Here is a 21,266-nt window from a genome sequence, read left to right as displayed (position 1 = left end):
TCTCCAAATATCACCCAAACCGTCCCCTCCGTTCTTCTCAAGACCTCCTACTCTCAAGCTCTCTCGTCTCCTCCTCCCACACTCGTCTCCAGGATTTCTCCAGAGCCTCTCCAATCCTCTGGAACTCGCTACCTCCACCGGTCCGGCTATCCCCTACTCTTGCTACCTTCAGACGATCCCTGAAAACTCATCTATTCAGGGAAGCCTATCACGTCTCAAACTAATCTCCTACCACTTCCATAAACTCATTCCCAACAGTTATAACCTTCTGTACCACCTGCCCCACCCTTTTAGATTGTAAGCTCTTCTGAGCAGGGTCCTCTTAATCCTCTTGTATTTAATTGTATTGTAACTGTATTGTCTCCCTTTTATATTGTAAAGCGCTGCGTAAATTGCTGACGCTATATAAATCCTGAATAATAATAATAAAGTGTGTATGCGGCATTACAATTGTATGCTCATCTATTAAATTCATTTTTAGTAACATGCCACTGATGCAGTGTTATAAGTAGGGTTGCACCGATACCATTTTTTTTAATACAGAGTACAAGTACCAATACTTTTATTCAAGTACTTGCAGATACCGATTACTGATACTTTTTTTTTTAATGTCATGTGACAGTAGCACTGATGGGCACTCACTGATTTGCAGCACTGATAGGTGGTACTGACCGATGGGCACTAATATGCTGGCTCTGATAGGTGCAACTGATGGGCAGGCAATGGCAATGAAATAATAAGAGAGACCATCAATAACAGTCAAACTTCAAACTCTCTCTAGTATACAAGTGTTACGATGCCCATCTTGTTACACCCTTCACTCAGCCTCAGTAAGTTTGAAGGCAGCAGTGGACATCTTGTTACACCCAGCCCATATAGTTAGTGAACTATATGGGCTGGGTGTAACAAGATGTCCGCTGCCACCTTGTGACTGCTGGTCTATTGAGACGGAGTGTAGGGTGTACCAAGATGGGCGTCGTGCTGTTTAATCCCCAACGGAGACCGGGGCTGTCACTTCCGTTAACAAATGTGACGGCCCGGGTCACAGATTATGACGGCTGCGAGTGCGACCCACACCTCTGCCAGCTTACCTTTCGCTGCTGCCAGCCCAGGACTCGCTCACCACTGCCAGGACCCGCTCTCTGCTCAGCCCACTGACTTCCAAGAGCCGCCTCTTCATAAAAAAAGTATCAGGTCAGGCATCGGGAGTATTTGCCCGAGTACAAGTACTCGGACAAATATTCGGTATCGGCACCGATACCAATAATAGTGTCGGTATCTACTCTATAAAATATATAATAAAGACATGTTTCTTTACTTATAATAAAACTTGTAATTAAAGTAGCCAATGCATTTCAGGAGTTATACAGACCCACTTAATTAGGGCTAAAATTTAGCAAGACAAGATATTTTAGTCACGATGAAGAGGGCCTTCAGCATAACACCTGAAACACATTGGTTTTTATCCTAAAAATCTTTCACTGTGAAAAACTAGTTTGGCACTCTTTTGCGCCTTTTACATGACCATTCTGTTTAGGTCCGCCTGTCAGTTTTTCAGGTGGACCTGATCAAACGGTCCATTCATCCCTATGAACCAGTAGGTGTAAACAAACTTGTGCCTATCACGATCTGAACCAGTCCACTAAAAACAAATTAATGGGGTTTCGTTCTCCATATAGGCAAATTGGATCAAAGTAGTCAGGTGTAAACTTACAGTAGAGTCTGTTTACACCCAGTCGCCCATAGAGCGCTCTGCAGAAACTGAATACAGACCTGTGTTTTTGTCTTACCTGTCATATACCCGCTCTGATTAGCAGGGGATCTGTGAGCAAATCCCCTGCTGATCAGAATGGAGTCCAGTGCCTTTCTCTTTTACTTTGGCAAGGTTCTCAGGTTAGACAACCTTTTAAAGGTTGTTAGTGAAAGCTACATCTACAGAAAATAGTTCTATTGGACCCGATCCCTTATTTAGCCTCGACTGCAGCACATCCCCACTGTAATCTACTTTAAAAAAAAAAAAAACAGTAAATACCAACATTGCTTGTGAGAAGAACATGAAAATTCCTCCATTCAGGCCCTGTCTTTTACTCCCTGAGAAAATAGGACATTTATTTACCATTCAGTAGCTACATTAATTCATTGACCCAGTCTGCAGGAAAGATACAAGAAGGTCCCGATGTCTGTTTTAGGGAAGAGTGGGTAGAATACACACACCCCCCTTTTTTTTTGGAAAGGTTTGTTTATCTTTAAACACATCCAGTACTGACCTCTTCTTTCTCTATCTTGGCATGCTTTCTTTCGAATGCCACATTTTTCCTCTTATTATAACAGAACTGTGCATCTTCCTCAGCCTGTAACATTTTTTTTTTCTTTTGCTCATATTCTTCTGCTAGTTCTGATGAGTTGCTTATTTGTTCAAAAAGTTGGGTTCTTTCTTTAGGTTTCTTCACTGCAATTGATTCCACCTCACCCTGGTGAAACAAAACAGACAAATCAAATATCTGCTCCTATAAACAACTTTGATATTGAACATCAGGCAGAATACATTGATTTACCTGGAATATGAGGCAATTTCTGGCCTTTGAAATTATTCCAATTTTTTCAAGCTCCAGAATATACGCTGAACGTCCTATTGGTGTGTCATTAAGTCGATATTCTGTAGAGCCCCCTGGCAACAATTTTGTTAAATATAAAGCACAAAATGTCAGTTGTGGAAGCATAAACTGTTTACTTCCTACAGCTTCTAGTGATTAAAGTGGTATTAAAAAGGTACCTTAATGCATTCCCTGTATTAAAAAGATAAGAAAAAAAGTCACTACTTTTTCTGCCCATCCGACCCCCCATAACACATACCCGAGACCACTCATGATCCAGCTACCCCTGCTGGCAGGCGTGCTTTCCTCTCTTCCTGGATTCACGGTCTTCATTGAAAGCAACGAGAGCCATAGGCTCTTGTTGCTGTAAGTGAAAACCTATGAGAAGGGAGGACAGGGTTTGACTGCGCTGTGTCTATAGATACACACAGCCTGGCTCAGGAGTGTGCCTGCACGTTTGGCCCCATAGCACAGGGCTCTCTATGGGGGCACTTGGAAGAAGAGGCAGTGGGGGACTGCTGAACAGGTAAGGGACCGCATTTAGAGTGGAATCATTCCAAAATGACAGGAAGTTGTAGATAAGGGGACCTAAGAACTAAGCAATCAAAGACCACTGATCGCTCAGTTATCGGCAGTGTTAATTTTGGCAGCAAATTTCGATTTAGTTTTAGTCTTAGGACTAAAATGACATTTTCGTTTTTTTATTTTTTTTTAAACAACAGGAGTGCTTTATTGTCATATACATGCATACAGAATAATGAAACAAAAAAACAGGGGAGTAGCCCACATCACAGCTGGAGAAAAATAACAAGTTACTATACAGTACAATACAGAGTGCCATACAAGAAAACACAGAGTCTTCGTAGAGCTCCCATCGTGTAATCAATCATAGAAGGCATTACCCAGATTAAGTAGGTATACCCAGACGTGGCCCCCCGGGCATGTAAAGGGTGAAAGAGAAAGGGGGGGGGGAAGGGGTGAGGGAGGGAGGGGGCAAAAAAAAAATGGGGGGGGGGGGACAGGCAGAGGCGAGGCCCCCACGATCAAACATAAACACCTAGCCAGAGGTCCATGGGAGCCAGATCTTGTCGAACTTCCATGGACAGCCTCGATTGTGGTACGTTAATTTATATAAGGGCAGGACACTATTTAAATTTTTTTCCCACAGGGCCACGCTGGGGGGAGTAGGTGAAAATCATTTACATATAATCTCCTTTTTTGCATAAAAAAGAAGGTATGAAATCAACAGCTTAGTGTGGTAGGGTGTTTGCTCATCAGCGTGTATATCCAACAGGGCCAGTTCAGGAGCCCTGGGGACTCCCAACCCCAGTCGGGTGTTTAGATGGTCAAATATCTCGGTCCAGAAACCAGCCAGCTTTCGACATTCCCAGAACATGTGGATGTATGACCCAAGCTCTGTTTCGCATCTGGGATAGTAAGGGTCTCTAGCGGGATAGATTCTGGACAGACGCACGGGAGTATGGTACACCCGATGCAAAAATTTTGTTTGGATAAGCTTATCTCCCGCGGATATAACCAATTTAGTACCCCTTTCCAAGCATTCCTCCCAGTCATCCCTCTCCATTGCCGGAATATCCGCTTTCCATTTACTCCAGAGTGAGTTCAGTTTGGAAGGATCAGTTGGGAATATGACACGATACACATTTGATAACGTTTTTTTCGGGCCGTCCCCCGTGAACAACTCCACCAGCGGTTTGGTCTGTAGGGTCGGGAGCACAGGGAACTGGGCTCTGGCCGAATGGCGCAGCTGGGCGTACCTGAAGTACACCCAACCGGGCAAGGCGCGGGAAGCCGTCAGTTGATTAAATGAGAGTAGGCTACCCGATGGCATGACGTCTCCCCGTGTTCGTACCCCAAAGCGCACCCACACCTGTGGATCCGGGACTGTCTTAAATTGTGGTAATGTCGGATTGTTCCACAGGGGTTGAGCTGGGGACCAGCATCCTGACCTCAAAAATCTACGCCCGGCCATCCTCCACACCCTAAGTGATGCCTTCGTGGGGCCAGGGAGAACCGCAAGGTCTGCAGGTCTTGTATGGAGCCCAGTACAGCTGCCTCCAAACATACTGCTGCATTTGATCTTTGCGCCGCAAACCACCAGGAGACGGTAACTAGCATGGCAGCCCAATAACAGATCTGTAGGTTGGGGAGAAACATTTTAGTTTTAGTCCCATTTTGGTCTTCTGCAATTGTTTTAGGTCGACTAAATCTCCAGTATATTTTAGTTGACTAATGCCGCGTACACATGATCGGACTATTCGGTGGACTTAGTCCGGCGGAAAAAACGCCGGACTTTGAAGCAGAGGTCCGCCGGACTTTCCGAACAAGCGGACCTGCCCACACACGACTGGACTTTTCAGGCGGGCTAGGTGCGGCGGACAAACCGCCGGACTATGGCCGGACTTTTGTCGCCGCCTCTATAGGCGAGATTGACACGTCGCTGGCCCCTTCACCTGGTATGGACTTAAAGGGGAAGCCCTACGCCGGTCCGTCCCCCCCCCCCAAGGTCCATATCAGACCCTTATCCGAGCGCGCAGCCCGGCCAGTCAGGAAAGGGGGTGGGGACGAGCGAGCCCCCGAGCCGTACCAGGCCGCGTGCCCCCACCCCAAAGCACCTTGTCCCCATATTGATGAGGACAAGGGCCTCTTCCTGACAACCCTGGCCATTGGTTGTTGGGGTCTACGGGCAGGGGGCTTATTTAATAAGGGGGTCCCCAGATACTGGCCCCCCACCCTATGTGAATGAGTATGGGGTACAATGTACATTCACCTGGTGAAATTTTTTTTAAATAAAACACAACACAAGGTTTTAAAATAATTTATTACACAGCTCCGGGGGTCTTCTTCCGTCTTGGGGGGCCTTCTCGCCGGACTCCTCCGCTATCTTCTGCTAGTTCTTTTACTAGCAGAGGAGCCCGGCTTTCTTCTTCGCCCTGCCCGGGGGTCTTCTTCCGACTTCGGGGGTCTTGACCCCCTCTTCGGTTCTTCTTGCCAGGCCTCCACTTTCTTCTCCCAGCTCTTTTACTAGCGATGGCCCGGTCTTCTGTCGCCGTCTTCTCTTCTTTTCTTCTTCCTTGAGATGTTGACTCAACGCTCTCTGGCCGCAATGACAGGGATGTGTTGTGCAGCGACATATAGGGACAATGGGCGGGGTCACCGGGTGATGTCCCTGCCACTTATGGCGTCACAGTCCGAGAGGATCCTGGGACTCCCCCCCCACCCCATCACCTCCCCCTTCTCTCCCCTCCCCCTCCTCATATAGCGCAGCACTATTCTATTCAATGAATCCCGTAGTCTGACCGTCCAAGATTCTAGGGCCAGACATACTGCTTGAATATCCAAAATCTTGATAGGCAAGGTCCTTTCTAACTTGGACCATTTCCCCTGGACAGAATCTTCTTCCAGGACTGCTCCCCAGCCTAGAAGGCTGGCATCTGTTGCACTTTCCAGGATACGGTCAGAAAAGATTTCCCCTTTTGGAGGTTGCTGGATATCAACCACCAATTTAGGCTCTGACATACGTTGGGAGCCAAGCGTATTGGAAAATCCAAAGCCTGAATCTTTTTGTTCCAGACCGACAGGATGGTGTTTTGTAGCAGTCTTGAGTGAAACTGCGTGTAAGGGATGGCCTCGAAGGAGGCCACCATTTTCCCAAACAATCTCATGCACAGCCGAATAAAAGCATCTTTCTTTGTTCTGATAAGTTGAATTGGTCCTGTAATGGAACTGATTCTTGTCTGGGGTAAGAATACCTTCCTCTGTACGGTTTCTATGACCAGCCCCAAGTACTGTAGTCTCCTTGATGATTTTAAGGAGGATTTTTTTTGTTTGAGTATCTAACCCAGAGATTCCAGGTAGTTTACAGCAGTAATCAGACTTTGGTTTAAACCTGAGACTGAATGATCTATTAAAACGTAGATCGTCTAAATAGGCTAGGACTGTTATGCCTTGAGCCCTTAATATGGAGTAAGGAGGTACCAGAATTTTTTAGAACACCCGTGGTGTTGTGGCTAAACCGAATGGCAGGGCCACAAACTGAAAAATTGTGATTTTCTATTTCAAAGCATAGAAATTTCTGGTGAGCAGGAAACATTGGCAGGTGGAGAGATGCATTTTTGATATCGATTGAAGCCAAAAAAACCTCCCCTCCTTGCAGGATGGAACAACCGATCTGATTGACTCCATTGAAAGAATAGGATATTTAAGTGCCGATTCAGATCTTTGAGATCTAGAATGGGTCTTACCTGTTTGGTTTTGGAACCGTGAAAAGGTTTGAATAAAAAACTTGTGCCCTGTTCCTCTAATGCCGCGTACACACGATCGGACTTTACGGCAGACTTGGTCCAGCGGACCAGAATCCGTCGGACAATTCGATGGTGTGTGGACTCCATCGCACTTTTGGGAAGCAAAGTCAGAGAAGTCGGAAGAAGAGCCCCAGAGCTGCCTAATAAACTACTTTAAAAACCTGTGTAGTGTGTTTTTTTATTTACACTTTTCCCTCAGGTAAATGGGTAGGGGTAAAAATGTACCCCCATACTTATTCACATAGCGTGGTGGGCTGGGATCTGGGGGCCCCCTTACTAAAGGGGGCTTCCGGATTCCGATAAGCCCCCCGCCCGCAGACCCTGACAACCAATGGCCAGGGTTGTCAGGAAGAGGCCCTTGTCCTCATCAACATGGGCCCCCCACCCCAAAGCACCTACCCCCCCATGTTGAGAGCATGTGGTCTGGTACGATTCAGGAGGGGCGCACACTCGTCCCCGCCCCCTTTCCTGACTGGTCAGGCTGCGTGCTTGGATAAGGGCCTGGTATGGATTGGGGGGGGGGGGGGTGGAGCCCACGCCATTTTTTCAGCATAGGAGTTCCCCTTAAAATCCATACCAGGCAACGTGGCTCGCAAGGTGTCAATCTCGCCAATGAAAGCTGCGAGATTGACTTCCCTTTCTAGTCCCGTTAAACCTGGAGTCACGTTCAAAATGAACGGACGGGCAAGTCCATTCATTTTGAAAGTCCGTTCGTGTGTATGCAAGTCAGCTCGTTCGGAAAGTCCGTCGGACCTCTGCCGAAAGTCTGTCGGGAAGACCGTCGGACCTAGTCCATCTAAAAGTCTGGTCGTGTGTACGCAGCATAAGGGAACCTCTGATATCACCAACTGGGATAACAGATGATCCAGAGTTAGAAAGAGAGACTTATTTTTCTCTAGATCCCTGTGAACTTCTTAGAAAAACAAGGAGAAAGAAAATTCTCAGAACTCTAGTTTGTAACCTAGAGAAGTTGAAGAAGCCACCCATCTTTCTTGACATTGTTCCTGCTAGATCTTTGAAAAACGAGCGGGGGCGCCCCCTCATGGGGAGGCTTTAGCATTCTGTTCTGTGGGCTTTCTGCCCCAAGATCTCCTTAGACCCTGGTGCTGCCCTTGGGGTCTTCCCCTTGAACCTGACAGTTGAGGTAGTCGAGACTGCCTAGAAGCTGATGCCCCTGACACAGGTGAGGAAGCACACTTAAAAGGAGAAATGTTTGAACTTCTTCATTACTGGTCAATGAGAGCTTTTCTCATTAGAGATCCTTTGAATGTATATCCAGATCGTCTCCAAATAGCCGCTCACCATGAAAGAGGAAACTGTCCAAGAACTTTTTACACGGTGCTTCGGCTGACCAATTTTTCAGCCACACAACTCTGCAAGAATGCACTAGTCCAAGCATAAGCCATGATAGATAGAATCTTTCATAGCATCTACTGTGAAAACATAGTGCGTCTGATACACTAGCCCATTGCTGGGCCTGCTGATCAGGCAGAATTTTAAGTATCTCCACAAATTGTTCCTTAAATTGCCATAAGAACCGGCTGCGCTGCTGAACTTGCAAAAGACATATTGCTTTTAGAAAGAAGTTCCAACTTTTTATCTGTTGGATCCTTTAACATTAGCACATTATCCACTGGACACGTGAGACTTCTGTTCACTGAGGCAATTGGCAGCATCCATTGATGGAGCTCCCATTTCTTATAGAAATCCTCTTCCAAAGGATAAAGATTTGGAGAATTTCTTAGGAGGATAATATTGTTTACCCGGATGTTCCCATTCAGATTACATACGTTTTTTTTTAGCCATGAAAGAATTGTGAAGGCATCCCCAGATGGGGGAGGTTTAAATGATCCCAAACCAGAGGTGGATTCATCAAGAGCCTGTGCTGTAGGCAGCAAAAAAGGTTTGAACGAACCAATCTAGTAAGTGAGTGCACAAGCAACCTGTCTTGTGATGCTACACCCTCTATATTAGGATCCTCAGAAGATATATTAGTATCTTCCAAATCTTTTGGAAGATCTTCCTGATCCCCTGCCCCTTGTGCCTCAATAAGAGGGTCCTGAGCACTGGATGGGGATCTGCTATGTTTAAACCCACTATGGAGAGATATAGCATCAATTTACTTTTCCAAATTACAAACCTCATGTGTGATATATACAGGCACTGAAGCTCTCAGAGGAGGATGACATTCTTTTGGAAATGGATTTAGTTTATTGTGAAACCATTGACCCTTTATAACCCCATTAGAGGAGTACCTGGTCCCTTTTCCAGTCATAGCCTGAAGCACAAAAGCAAAGGCACTACCAAAAAGAATGCACACTGCTAGGTTATAGTCCAGCGCTATAAGTTGCTATTAATACCCAGCCTTTTAAAGTAATGTGTCAAAGGAAAAATGCCTGTGTCACCAACCTGCAGTAAGCCACCTCCTGCTCATGTGTCCCTCCATGGCCAGCAGCAGCTACAAACACAGTGCTTTAAAAACTTCCTCCATGTGCGGCTGGCGTCTGACGCAATTAGCCCCACCCCCTGCGCTTACGGCCCCCCTTCTTTCAAAAGACGGTGTTTTCCCCCATGAGCAGTGGAATACAGGCGCCTTGCAAACCGCTGATATGGCGGGGGGGCAAAAACCACCGCTGAGCAGCCGCGCGGTTAGTCTTTTTTTTGTTTTGTTTTTTTATCTTTTGGCATATAGGTCCCCCAAAGGGCAAGATCCCAAATTTGGGGCTGCAGGAGAACAAGTCCCCCCTTTCTTACCGGAGGATCTGCTTGATGTGGCCGGAGGAGAGGAGGAATAAAGGCTTCTGACACAGCCCCCAGTGGCGACACATAGGCATGACAACATTAAAACTTAAAAAAGGAGAAATTCATAAGAAAATCTCCACTTACCTTTCCTCGCTGCAGGGTTATCTGAGATAAACCCAATCTTCACCCCTCACAGTGGGCTCCGAAACCTTCAGGAACAGGGGAACCTAGAGGTTACCCACAATCCTGGACCTGCAGCAGTACCCTGCCAGTAAAACTTTATGGCCTTACTACCAAAAAGTACTGGATCCCAGGGTCCAGCTCTCTAAAAAGAGAAGCATTTGCAAGCAAAACCTTGTTTCTTCGGACACGAGGCCTCAGTACCATTCCTTTAGCCCATGAAAGGACACTCTGAACGGATACGGTCAGCATGGCTAGCCTCAGCAAGTATTTCTTCCAGTGGAGCTCAGCACAGCACATCTTTACTCGTGACCAACACCTTAGACACAGTGGGCAGGGTTATATAAGGAGTATACTTCTTGCCTTTGGGCATGCCAGTGTCCATCACCTATCAGTGGCCCTATAACCCACACGGAGACTACTATGGCTCTGTGTCCCCTGATATATGAAAATAAAAAATAGGATTTTTATAACAGCTTACCGGTAAAATCCTTTTCTTTTGAGGTACATCACGGGACACAGAGACCCAGTAAATACTGATGGGTTATAGGGTATCACTAGGTGATTGGACACTGACACACCCTAGAAAGGAAGTTCAATCCCCCATATAACCCCTCCCCCTACTGGAGGTACCTAAGTTTTGTAGCAAAGCAATATAAGTGTATTAGAAGAGGGGAGGGACCTCTGTGTCCCATGATGTACCTCAAAACAAAAGGATTTTACAGGTAAGCTGTTATAAAAATCCTATTTTCTTTCTCGTACATCACGGGACACAGACTCAGTAATTACTGATGGGATGTCCCAGAGCAATGCTCTCTAAGGGGAGGGGAACCACATAACATAGGGTGTAATCAGACCTGAGGACCCTGTACCGCTGCCTGCAGCACACTACGACCAAAGGCGATGTCCTCATGCCTTCTCACATCCACCTGGTAAAATTTGGTGAATGTATGGACTGATGACCAGGTTGCGGCCTTGCAGATTTGAGCCATGGATGCCTGGTGATGCACCGCCCACGAAGCACTATTAGCCCTAGTGGAGTGCGCCTTGATCTGAAAAGGCGGAATCTTTTGCTTCAAACCATAAGCTTGAACAATTACTTGTCGAATCCATTTAGCAATGGTAGATTTCGATGCTGCCTGTCCTCTCTTAGGACCCTCTGGCAATACGAACAAATCCGTTTTGCGAACTTGAGCAGTCGCTTCCAGATAGGCTGTGACTGCTCTCACTACATCCAAAGAATGTAGCGATTTATTTTCCATAGAGCAGGGATTTGGAAAAAAGGAAGGCAGAACAATATCTTGGTTTAGATGAAAACCTGAGACCACCTTCGGTAGAAAACTAGGATGAGGCCGTAACACCACTCTATCCTTGTGCCTTATCAGATACGGTTCTTTACAAGAGAGGCCTGATAATTCTGATACTCTTCTGGCAGAAGAAATGGCCACCAGAAAAATTAATTTCCTTGTCAACAGAACTAAGGGAATATGATGTATCAGTTCAAAAGGCTGCTTCTGTAAAGCTGACAGAACCAAATTCAAATCCCAGGGGTTCAGAGGCGCCCTAACTGGAGGATTAAGGCGCGTTACCCCTTGTATAAAGCTTCGGACCAAAGAATGGACGTTGAAACAGAACCAATAAGGCCGAGACTTGGCCCTTGATGGTACTCAACGCCAGTTTCATCACTAACCCATTTTGCAGAAATTCGAGGATTCTGCTTATGACATATTTTCTGGGGTGCCAACCCCTAGATTCACACCAGGAGACATATGCTTTCCAGACTCTGTGGTAAATCATTCTGGAAGCTGGCTTTCTTGCATTAATCAAGGTAGATATCACAGGGCCCGAAAGCCCAGAATGTGGGTTTCAATAGCCAAACCGTTAAATTTCGCATTTGTAAGGTAGGATGGAATACCGGTCCCTGGGATAGCAGGTCTGGATGGGACGGTAGGGTCCAAGGATAGCCTACCGCCATCTTCACTATTTCTGCATACCAAGCTCTTCTGGGCCACCAGAAGCACCGACTTCTTCTCCTGCCTGATCCTGCAAAGAAGTCTTGGCAGTAGCAGAATAGGAGGAAAAATGCATAAATCAGAGAGAACTGATGCCATGGAGTTACCAAAGCATCTGTCCCGCATGCAAGAGGATCCCTCATTCTTGAAACAAAGTTGTCAACCTTGTTGTTGAACCTAGACACAAAGAGATCTACATCCGGAACCCCCCCATCTCTGGCATATGGCCAAGAATACATCGGGGTGAAGAGACCATTCCCCTGGGACTAACTACTGGCGGCTCAAGTAGTTTGTCTGCCAGTTCTCTACCCCCTGAATGAAGACTGCCGATATGCATGGCACATGTCTTCCTGCCCAGATTAAGATCTGGTTTACTTCTTCCTGAGCTGCATGACTCTTGGTGCCCTCTTGGTGATTGATATAAGCCACTGCTGTGGCATTGTCGGACTGGATCCTGACAGGGCAACCCTGCAACCTGAGTGTCCAGGCTTTTAGGGCTAGATACGCCACACGGATCTCCAGAACGTTGATGGGTAAGGCCTTCTCGGTCTTGGACCATCTCCCTTGGACAGTCGACTGTTCCAGGACTGGCCCCCAACCCGAAAGACTGGCATCTGTTGTTACCACTGTCTAGGTAACTGGTAAAGAAAGATTTTCCTTTCCGCAGATTTTTGGGTATCAACCACTAGCTGAGGCTCCGACACATTGTAGGGGACAGATGATTCGGAAAATCCAACGCCTGAACCTTCTTGTTCCAGGCCGATAGGATACTGTTTTGCAGTAGCCTTGAATGAGACTGAGCGTAGGGAACTGCTTCGAATGAAGCCACCATCTTCCACAACAACCTCATACAAAGACGAATAAAAGGACCCTTCTTTGCCCTGACTATCTGAATCAGTTCTCTTATAGCACTGATCTTTGTTTGGGGTAGGAATACCCTCTGCTGGGCTGTATCTATGACCAAACCCAAATACTCTAGTCTTCTTACTGGTTTCTCTACGTTGAGGACCCAACCTAGGCATTCCAGGTAGTTGATTCTGGTGACCAAATTTTGGTCCAGGCGGGCTACCGACCGGTCTATCAAGAGCAAGTCGTCTAGGTCAGGGGTTGACACATTTGCTTGGAATCTAGGAGCCAGCTTAAAAAGTTAGGAGCCAGGTCCGTGACGATGATCCGGACCTGTCCCTGGCCTGACATGGAGACGAGTGAGGGGAAGATAGCAGCGCCGTCGCCGCCCCCCCCCGTCTCCAAGTCATTGCCCATAGCTCTTAGAGGGACATTTTATTTTTTTCAAATGACAATTTTTTTTTCAATTGCATTTTAGTGTAAATATGAGATGTGAGGTCTCCCTGACCCCAGATCTCATATTTAAGAGGACCTGTCATGCTTTTTCTATTACAAGGGATTTTTACATTCCTTGTAATAAGAATAAAAGTGACACAACATTTTTTTTTAAAAGAACAGTGGAAAAAAAAAAAATTAAAATAAAGCAGAAAAAATAATAATTTTTAAACGCGCCCTGTCCTGCCCGCATATAAAAATCGGTGTTCGAACCACACATAGGAGGTAGCGCCGTGATCGGTAGAGCGAGAGCAATAATTCTACCCCAGACCTCCTCTGTAACTCAAAACGTGCAACCTGTAGAATTTTTTTAAACGTCGCCTATGGAGATTTTAAAGGGTAAAAGTTTGTCGCCATTCCATGAGCGGGTGCAATTTTGAAGCGTGACATGTTGGGTATCAATTTACTCGGCGTAACATTATCTTTCACAATATAAAAAATAATTGGGCTAACTTTACTGTTGTCTTATTTTTTTATTAACTAAATTATTTTTCCCAACAAAAGTGCGCTTGTAAGTCCGCTGCACAAATACGGTGTGACAGACAGTATTGCAACAACCACCATTTTATTCTCTAGGGTGTTAGAATAAAAAATATATATAATGTTTAGGGGGTTCTAAATAAAGGGAAGAAGAGGCAGGTAATATAATAATACAGGCAGAGGAATCTTCATTAACATTGCTGGTTTGTCATACCAACGGCGACCACAAGAGGGCGCCAGATTCCATAAGGAATCATAGGACCGCAGAAGGCCTCAAAGCCGCGGCCTAAATTTTCGGCCGCCGGCGGAACGGCCCGACGCGATCACGCTGGGGGGGTCCACAGGCACAGGATACCCCCAGCTGTGCTGCCCCAGGTGCGAGGTCGCTATTTCTAGTCGCCAATGCGACCTGGCGACCGGGTTTTGTCGAGCCCTGGTCTAGGTATACTATTATTGTTATACCTTGGGCCCTTAATCTGGCCAGAGGAGGGGCCAAGATATTTGTAAACACCCAAGGTGCAGTAGCTAACCCGAAAGGCAGAGCTACAAACTGAAAGTGGAATTCAGGCATGAAAGCAGGAATTTTTGATGAGCGGGGAAAATAGGTACATGCAGGTACGCATCCTTGATGTCTATTGACGCCACAAATTCTCCTCCTTGTAGGATGGAGACTACAGATCAGATTGATTCCATGCGAAAGGACCATATCTTTGGAAATCGGTTTAGATCTTTGAGATCTGGAATGGGTCTGACGTCTCCATTTGGCTTTGGTACCGTGAAAAGGATTGAATAAAACCCCATTCCCTGCTCTTGCATGGGAACTACCATGATAACTTTTTGCGACAATAGTCGCTCCAACGCTAGAAGGAAAGACTTATTTTTCTCTGGGTACATTTAATCTGAGGAAACGAAGAGAAGGGAAGTCTAGTTTGTAACCTAGAGTTAATGTGGAGACTACCCATTTGTCCCGAAATTCCTCCTGCCAGAGACCCTGAGAACTTTAGTAGTCTTCCCCCCACTCGAGTGAGCGGGGGTGCCCCTTCATAAGGAGGTGTTAGTATTTTGTCTTGAAGACCTTCTCCCACAGGACTTCTTTTGTCCATGGGGTGGACTCTGAGTTTTAACCTTTGAGCCTGACGGAAGAGGCCGTCGTGACTGCCTGGAGGATGATGACCCTGCCACTGGAGAAAGCGCCCGTTTAAAGGAGGGACGTTTACTCCTTTTCTTGACTGGTAAAAGGGTGCTTTTCCCCACTAGAGATCCTTTGGATATAATTGTCCAAATCCTCTCCAAACAGTTTTGCACCACGAAAGGGAAATCCCGCCAGGAGTTTCTTACATGGTGATTCAGCTGACCAATTTTTCAGCCATAAGATTCTACACATGTGTACCAATCCAAGCGTAAGGCAAGTGGTCTGAAGGATAGAATCTCTGATAGCATCAACAGCAAAACGCAAAGCCGCTGGTAGGTTAGTTAGCCCCCGGGCTTGCTGTTCAGGTAAAGCTTTAAGCACCTGTTTAACATGGTCTCTCAAATATTGACAGACTCTAATTGCTGCCACTGCAGGTTGAGCTACTGAACCTGCCAAGAAGAAAACATTTTTTAATGGGAATTCCATTTTCTTATCATTTGGATCCCTAAGCATCTAAGGGTTGTCAACAAGACAAGTCAGGCTTTTTTTTACGGAGGAAATGGCGGCGTCAACTGCCGGCATACCCCACATCTTAGTAAATTTTTCCTCTATATGATAAAGTGTAAAAAACTTTTTAGGAGGGAAAAAAATGTTTATCTGGGTTATCCCATTCAGAATAGATAAGCTTTTCCAGCAAACCATGAACAGAAAAAGCATGTGCAGTTTGAGGAGGTTTCAGTGAACCCAGAGAAGAAGTGTGTTTTTTAACTGACTCAGGTACGGGTAACTTAAACGTGGAACGGACCAATCCAGCAAGAATTTGCACCAACATCTTCTCATCCTAAGAAGCTGAAAAGGGCCCTTCTCCACTAGATTCCTCAGAAGTGGAATCATCAGTCTCCTCCCAATCATCTGAGGAGGATTCCTTGCCTTTATCCCAGAGTTCCTCACTCTGAGGGTCCTGGGTGACAGAGGGGGGCCTAGTGCGTTTTCTTCCCCTGAGTGAAGATGCAATTAAGGCCACTAATCTTTCCTTTAAACCGTTTAAGGTTGAGGAAAAAAACCTCCCATGTAATGTACACAGGGGCTGAAGTGCCAGAAGCAGCTGCAGCCCCTGACCCCAACAGCTCTCCCTGGCCAGCCTCCCCGGGTCCTGCAGGGGGGGGGGAGGTGCTGCGGGGGGGGGGGTGTCCTCAGAGCCTCTATTCTTCAGGGTACTTTTACCTCTTCTACCCATAGTGCAAAGCAACAAAAGGTAGAGGTACCACAAAAAATGCACTGACTGCTGAGCACTGAAGTTCAGCAACTGCCGCTGCTACTAACTTCCCCACTCACATGCGCCTGTCAGCTCTGTGTCCCTCCATAGGCTGTGTGCACCTGAAAAAGAGTGCAATTCAAAGCCTGTGTAGCCTAGTGCTCCGCCTCCGCCAACTCTGACCACTTCCGCCCACCGCGCTCTCTTTTTAAAAACGAGCGTTTCCCGCGTGAGCAGAGGCTCTAACCCTGCTGGCAAGCATGAAGGGGAGGCTGGAGCAGAGGAGAAGGAAAGGCCGGTGGATGTGAAGCCGCTGTAATGGCGGCGGCGAACGGCGGCGGGTGGTGCAGTATGTTACCGCTCTCTCCCCAGGCCTATCTAAGTCCCCTAATCAGTGGAGGGAGAATCCCAGAAAGAAAAAAAAAAACCTTACTTTCATCCTTCCTGGAGCATGGGTGGAGCATAGAGCATGGATACCAAGCAGACAGATCAGGCATGAAAGGTATGTGCTCTTGGCAGCCTCCTGTGGTGACTATAGGCATAGCATACATTTACTTAAAAGGAGAAAACCTAGAATTAGAAAAATTCTTGAGGAGTCTCCCTTAACTTATCCAGCTGCAGGATCTGAATAACAGACCCAATCTTTACCTCTCACGGTGGGCTCTGTTAGGAAAAAAACCTTAAATAGGGGGATTCGCAGTTCTGGGCCCGTAAAGCACCCTGCCAGGAATATTGCTGAAAAAATAAAAATAAATACTGGGTCCCAGGGTCCAGCTCTCTAAAAAGAGAATCGTTATAGGTAAAACCTTGTTTCTTCGGACACGAGGCCCGGGTACCATCCAATTCGGCCTGGAAAAATAGGATTTTTTGTACTCCCCGTAAAATCCTTTTCTCTGTAATTCACCGGCCGACACTGGGGACGTTACACCAAAGCTCCAGGCGGATGGAAAAGCCGTTAGTGAACGGAAACAAGAGGGCACTTGCCTACAGCGTGGCTCCTTAGCCTTCCTGGCCTGTGGGAGTAATATACTGTTACCACCGGTGGCATGCTTATTAATGCCATCCAAAGAGTCTCCCAAGAGCTGTTCGCCAAGGAAGGGAAAATCCGTCAGGGCTTTTTTAGATGCCTGGTCAACAGACCAGCATTTCAGCCAATCAGGCCCCTCAGCGCCACAGCTGACACTGAAGCCCTAGAACCAGAGGGAGGTATCTAGGGCCGTGTCACAAATGTACTATAAGGCCTTGCACTAGTTGGTCTGACAGTTTCACGCAGACAGGAAAAGCCTGACGCTCTCCCAATTTGCGGTGCAAAAGTTTTGCTCACTCAGACCGTGTCTGCAACACAAGTGCGAATGCCAGTACTGGTCGCACAGTGGACCCCACAACCATAAACAAGGAACGAGCCACTGCCTCTGCTTTCCTGTCAGCGGGATCCTTAAAGAGGAAGTAAACCCTGATGACGTCAGTCCCGCGAATGCGCACAGGAGCCCCCACTCGCGGCGTATCGCCGTTGACAGCGGCTTACCTGTTGGTCAAATTTGGTTGTGAGGGTTTACAACCACTTTAAATGCAGGAGTTCCCACTACTGGGATCCTGGTTACTTATTTAACCTGGATACTGGAGTGTCCACGACCGGAGGAGCTGACCACTTTGTGAGAAGGCATTCCTCAAAGGGGTAACGCACCGCCCTGTGTCTGGGGACCAAAAAGGTCCGTTGCGTGCAACCCCATTCCCTGTAGGTGAATTTGCCAAATAAGTCAGATACAGGAACACCATAGGTGAACATGCTAGCTTGCGGGACCCAAAGGGGACCGGTACCTCAGCAGGGGGACCTGCTGGCTCCTGAATCTTCAGGGTATCACGCACAGCTGTGATGCTGTGTTGCTCGAACAAGCGCTTTTTTGCACCCGGACCCGGACGGGGACTCGTCCTTACTGTCCGAACGGTCCTGGTCAGTGTCATCTGACAAGACAGAGCAGGGGTCACCAGCCTCATCGGGGCCCGTGTCTGTGCCAGAGCTCTCCCCAGAGGATGTGGGGGAACAGGGGCCACCTTATTGCACCCATCTTCCCACGCACCGCCTCCATCTAGCAATGAATGAGTTGAGGACCGCCATCAGGGTGTCCACATGGGCACTGCGCAGTCTGCAGGTGACCCGGTTGCCATTGCCTGGACTTTGGGGGAAGAAACACTAGTTTCTGAGCCATGCTGACCCTATCTTGTCTGCCACCCGAAGGGGACTTAGGACAGTGACAGTCCCACCCTCCCTGCTGCCGCTGACTGAGGGGCTCATTCCCGTCTGACTCACCACCCTGGGGAGTTCTGCGCTGTCCACAAGTGATGCCTGTAGTCCCTGAGTGCGCCCAGGTGCAGAGGAAACCAAAAATTGAGTTGTGATAACCGTTGGAACGATCGCTAAAACTATCAGAAAAAATGCTCAGGCTTCCATAAATTGGCCGCTCAGCGTCCAGTACAGACGGGAAACACAGGGAAAAAAGGCTGTGAGAGCACATGAGCCATGCTGCTTTCCGGGAACACTGAAATATGTTCAGGCTTCCAGAAAATGTCCGCCAGTGCCTTAAATAGGAATCACATAGGAAATGGCCACTGAAGCCCAGACAGTCAGCCTGCTCTGCCCACACCTAAAATGGCCGCCAAACATCGACATGAGGTAAGATATAAAAAATAAAAAATAAACCCTCACAGGCACTTTCCAGGGGCATACCATACAGGTCCCAGGACCACTGCCATTAAGCCAGCCCCCCCATGTCAGATGAGAGCCCCTATATTAGGCGCACACACACCACTCAGCAGCTACATGCAGCATTCCCCCCCGAAGGGGTGAGGGAGGGAAGATAGGGAGGTGAGGGGGCCCCCGAATCGACCTCCCAGGGAATGCCCAGCTGCTCAGCCCTGTCAGAACAGGGAGAGCTGTACTTAGCAGTCCTGAAGAGCTGGGAGACATTCCATTGTAGATCTACTCCTGATCAGTACAGGGTAGCTACTGGCCTTGGCATACTGTGACGCAGACATCAGTAGCTTGGTCATATGTATGCCCCGGAGCATAAAATCATCGCATAGTAGTCCATTATGTGTCACTTACCTGACACAGGAGCCAGCGAAGTCACCGCTGTCCCCTGTAGTTCCGAGCGTCCATCTTCTTGGTGGGTCTCCGTGCCGGAGCAGCGATGACGTCACTCCCGCGCATGCGCACGGTAGCCGAGACTCGCGGCATTGCCGTCATCGACGATGCCCCGCTCAGTGCGACTGCACGCCGCTGTCTACGGCGCATGCGTCATAGATAGCGGTGCCCGTCTTCGGGCAAATATCTCCTAAACAGTATAGGTTTGGGAGATATTTCTTGGACCTACAGGTAAGCCTTAATCTAGGCTTACCTGTAGGTCAAAGTGGTTTGTAAGGGTTTACAACCACTTTAAGAGCGGATTCACACCTGTGCAATGCAGTTAGGGTGCAGCACAAATTTTCCTGAGGTCTTAGGTGCACTCCTATTGACTTCCATTAGCCCATGAGTATTCATGAAAGCGCATCAAATTCCTGCAAGCTGCATCTTTGATGCACTTTCCGAAAATGCACAGTGTCTAATAGAAGTCAGTGGAAACCACATGTAAAATGTGGATACAATTGCGCTGCTTCCAAACAGAAGCACACCTTTGTGAACCCAGCGTAAGTCTGCATGAATAAATTCCTGACATTATTTTCAAATAAAGATCCGTCTTTAATAAGTAGAAGGTAGGCCTTGAGCTCCAGTCACTGACTTTGCCTAGGCTGAGATGATGTTATTAAAGGAAAAGGTTACCTTTAGGAAAATGTTACACGTTCCATCTGTTTTTAGGGTGGAACATACATGTTCCCAAAGCTGAAGCCACTGCTCAATCCCCCAACCCCATGACAGTAGTATAAGGAGAAGCTCCCCATACTAGTTGTCACTTTTTAAAATCAGTGTGGCAGTGTGGGGTTCCGCTCACACGGCCACATCACTCACACAGCTCTGTGTGTGAATGAACTACAAGCCCCGACATTCTTTGCGGTTGTCGACTTATAGTTCTCAATGAACTACCACGGCGCTGTGGTAGTTCATTAATCTTCCTCTCAGATTGTAGCCGTGTCCCAAACCACCCCAAAGATGCTGCTTGCAGGACTTTTTCTAATGTCCTGCAAGTGCAGCACCCCAGTGTGAAAGCCCTCGGTTTTCACACTGGGGAGGTATGGGAGGCGTTTTCTAGGCACTGTTTTTAGCGCTAAAACGTCTTCAGTGTGAAAGGGGTCTAAATGGTCATAACACGTAAATATACACAAAGAAAACAGAGAAGAACAGGTTGTAAGGCATACTCAGTTTTGCGTTGCATTTCGCAACTCATTAAGAATTTCATTTTAGTAGTTTCATTACCACATTTTTGAATTTCTTTTTCACAAGGAACATCTAGTAAATTCAGAAACAGATAATACTGATAATGTGTTGCATTAAGTATTACAGAACAATATTTGTTTTCATACCTAAAATCATCCTCGAAAACGTCTTTTCCTCTCCATTCTCATCACAATAAACCAAGTGCACACTGGCAGTAGAAGAGACAGGCCGCCCTACATTAGCTCCGCTAATAAGCTCTCGAACACTCTTCACTCTTAAATTAGACGTTCTCTCACCCATTACAAAACTAAGTGCATCCATCAAATTAGATTTTCCTAGGAAAAAAAAAAATATCTTTATAGGAAATTTGTTCCAAATAAACCAGCACTTCTACATGCAGCGGTAATGTTTCTGTTGAGTCAGTCTGTGGGAAGAATTAAGGCCTCTTTCACACGAATGATCCATTCAGGTCCGCCTGTCAGTTTTCCAGGCGGACCTGAATGGATGCTCCATAGAGGTCTATGGAGCATCGGATGACAGCGGTGACATGTCTGCTGACATCCGACCCGCTCCGATTCGAAAAAGCGTGACGGAGGAAAACCTATTTTTCCATCCGCCATCGGATCGGATGACGACGGACTCTGCGGTCCGTCGTCACCCGATCTCCCATAGGAGAGAGCGGCGCTCTGACAGGTCCGTCCCCGCACAGTGTGCAGAGACGGACCTGTCATCTTCCTGCTCAGCGGAGATCGTGCCGGCAATCCCTGCAGAGCAAGCGAATATCCACGAGGTGGATCAGCACTGATCCGCCCAGTGTGAAAGAGACCTAAGGCATA

At 47.2% G+C, this 21,266-nt stretch overlaps 1 protein-coding gene across 1 annotated transcript in view; it reads right to left on the bottom strand.

Annotated features, from left to right (window-relative positions):
- SMC1B (structural maintenance of chromosomes 1B) overlaps positions 1-21,266 on the bottom strand; it is a 255,680-nt gene that overhangs the window by 203,413 nt on the left and 31,001 nt on the right. The window contains exons 2-4 of the mRNA XM_077469356.1: positions 20,577-20,765; positions 2,556-2,668; positions 2,268-2,471 (exon numbers count right to left, since the gene is read on the bottom strand). Coding sequence (XP_077325482.1) covers positions 2,268-2,471; positions 2,556-2,668; positions 20,577-20,765 — 506 coding nt within the window. The remainder of the gene's footprint in view (positions 1-2,267; positions 2,472-2,555; positions 2,669-20,576; positions 20,766-21,266) is intronic.

Source organism: Lithobates pipiens, unplaced genomic scaffold (genome assembly GCF_037356315.1).
Source record: "Lithobates pipiens isolate NorthernLeopardFrog02 unplaced genomic scaffold, aLitPip1_a1.2 Scaffold_8, whole genome shotgun sequence".
Classification (NCBI taxonomy): domain Eukaryota; kingdom Metazoa; phylum Chordata; class Amphibia; order Anura; family Ranidae; genus Lithobates; species Lithobates pipiens.
Note: the sequence above shows the minus strand (reverse complement) of the source record. Positions and strands in the feature narration are given on the sequence as shown.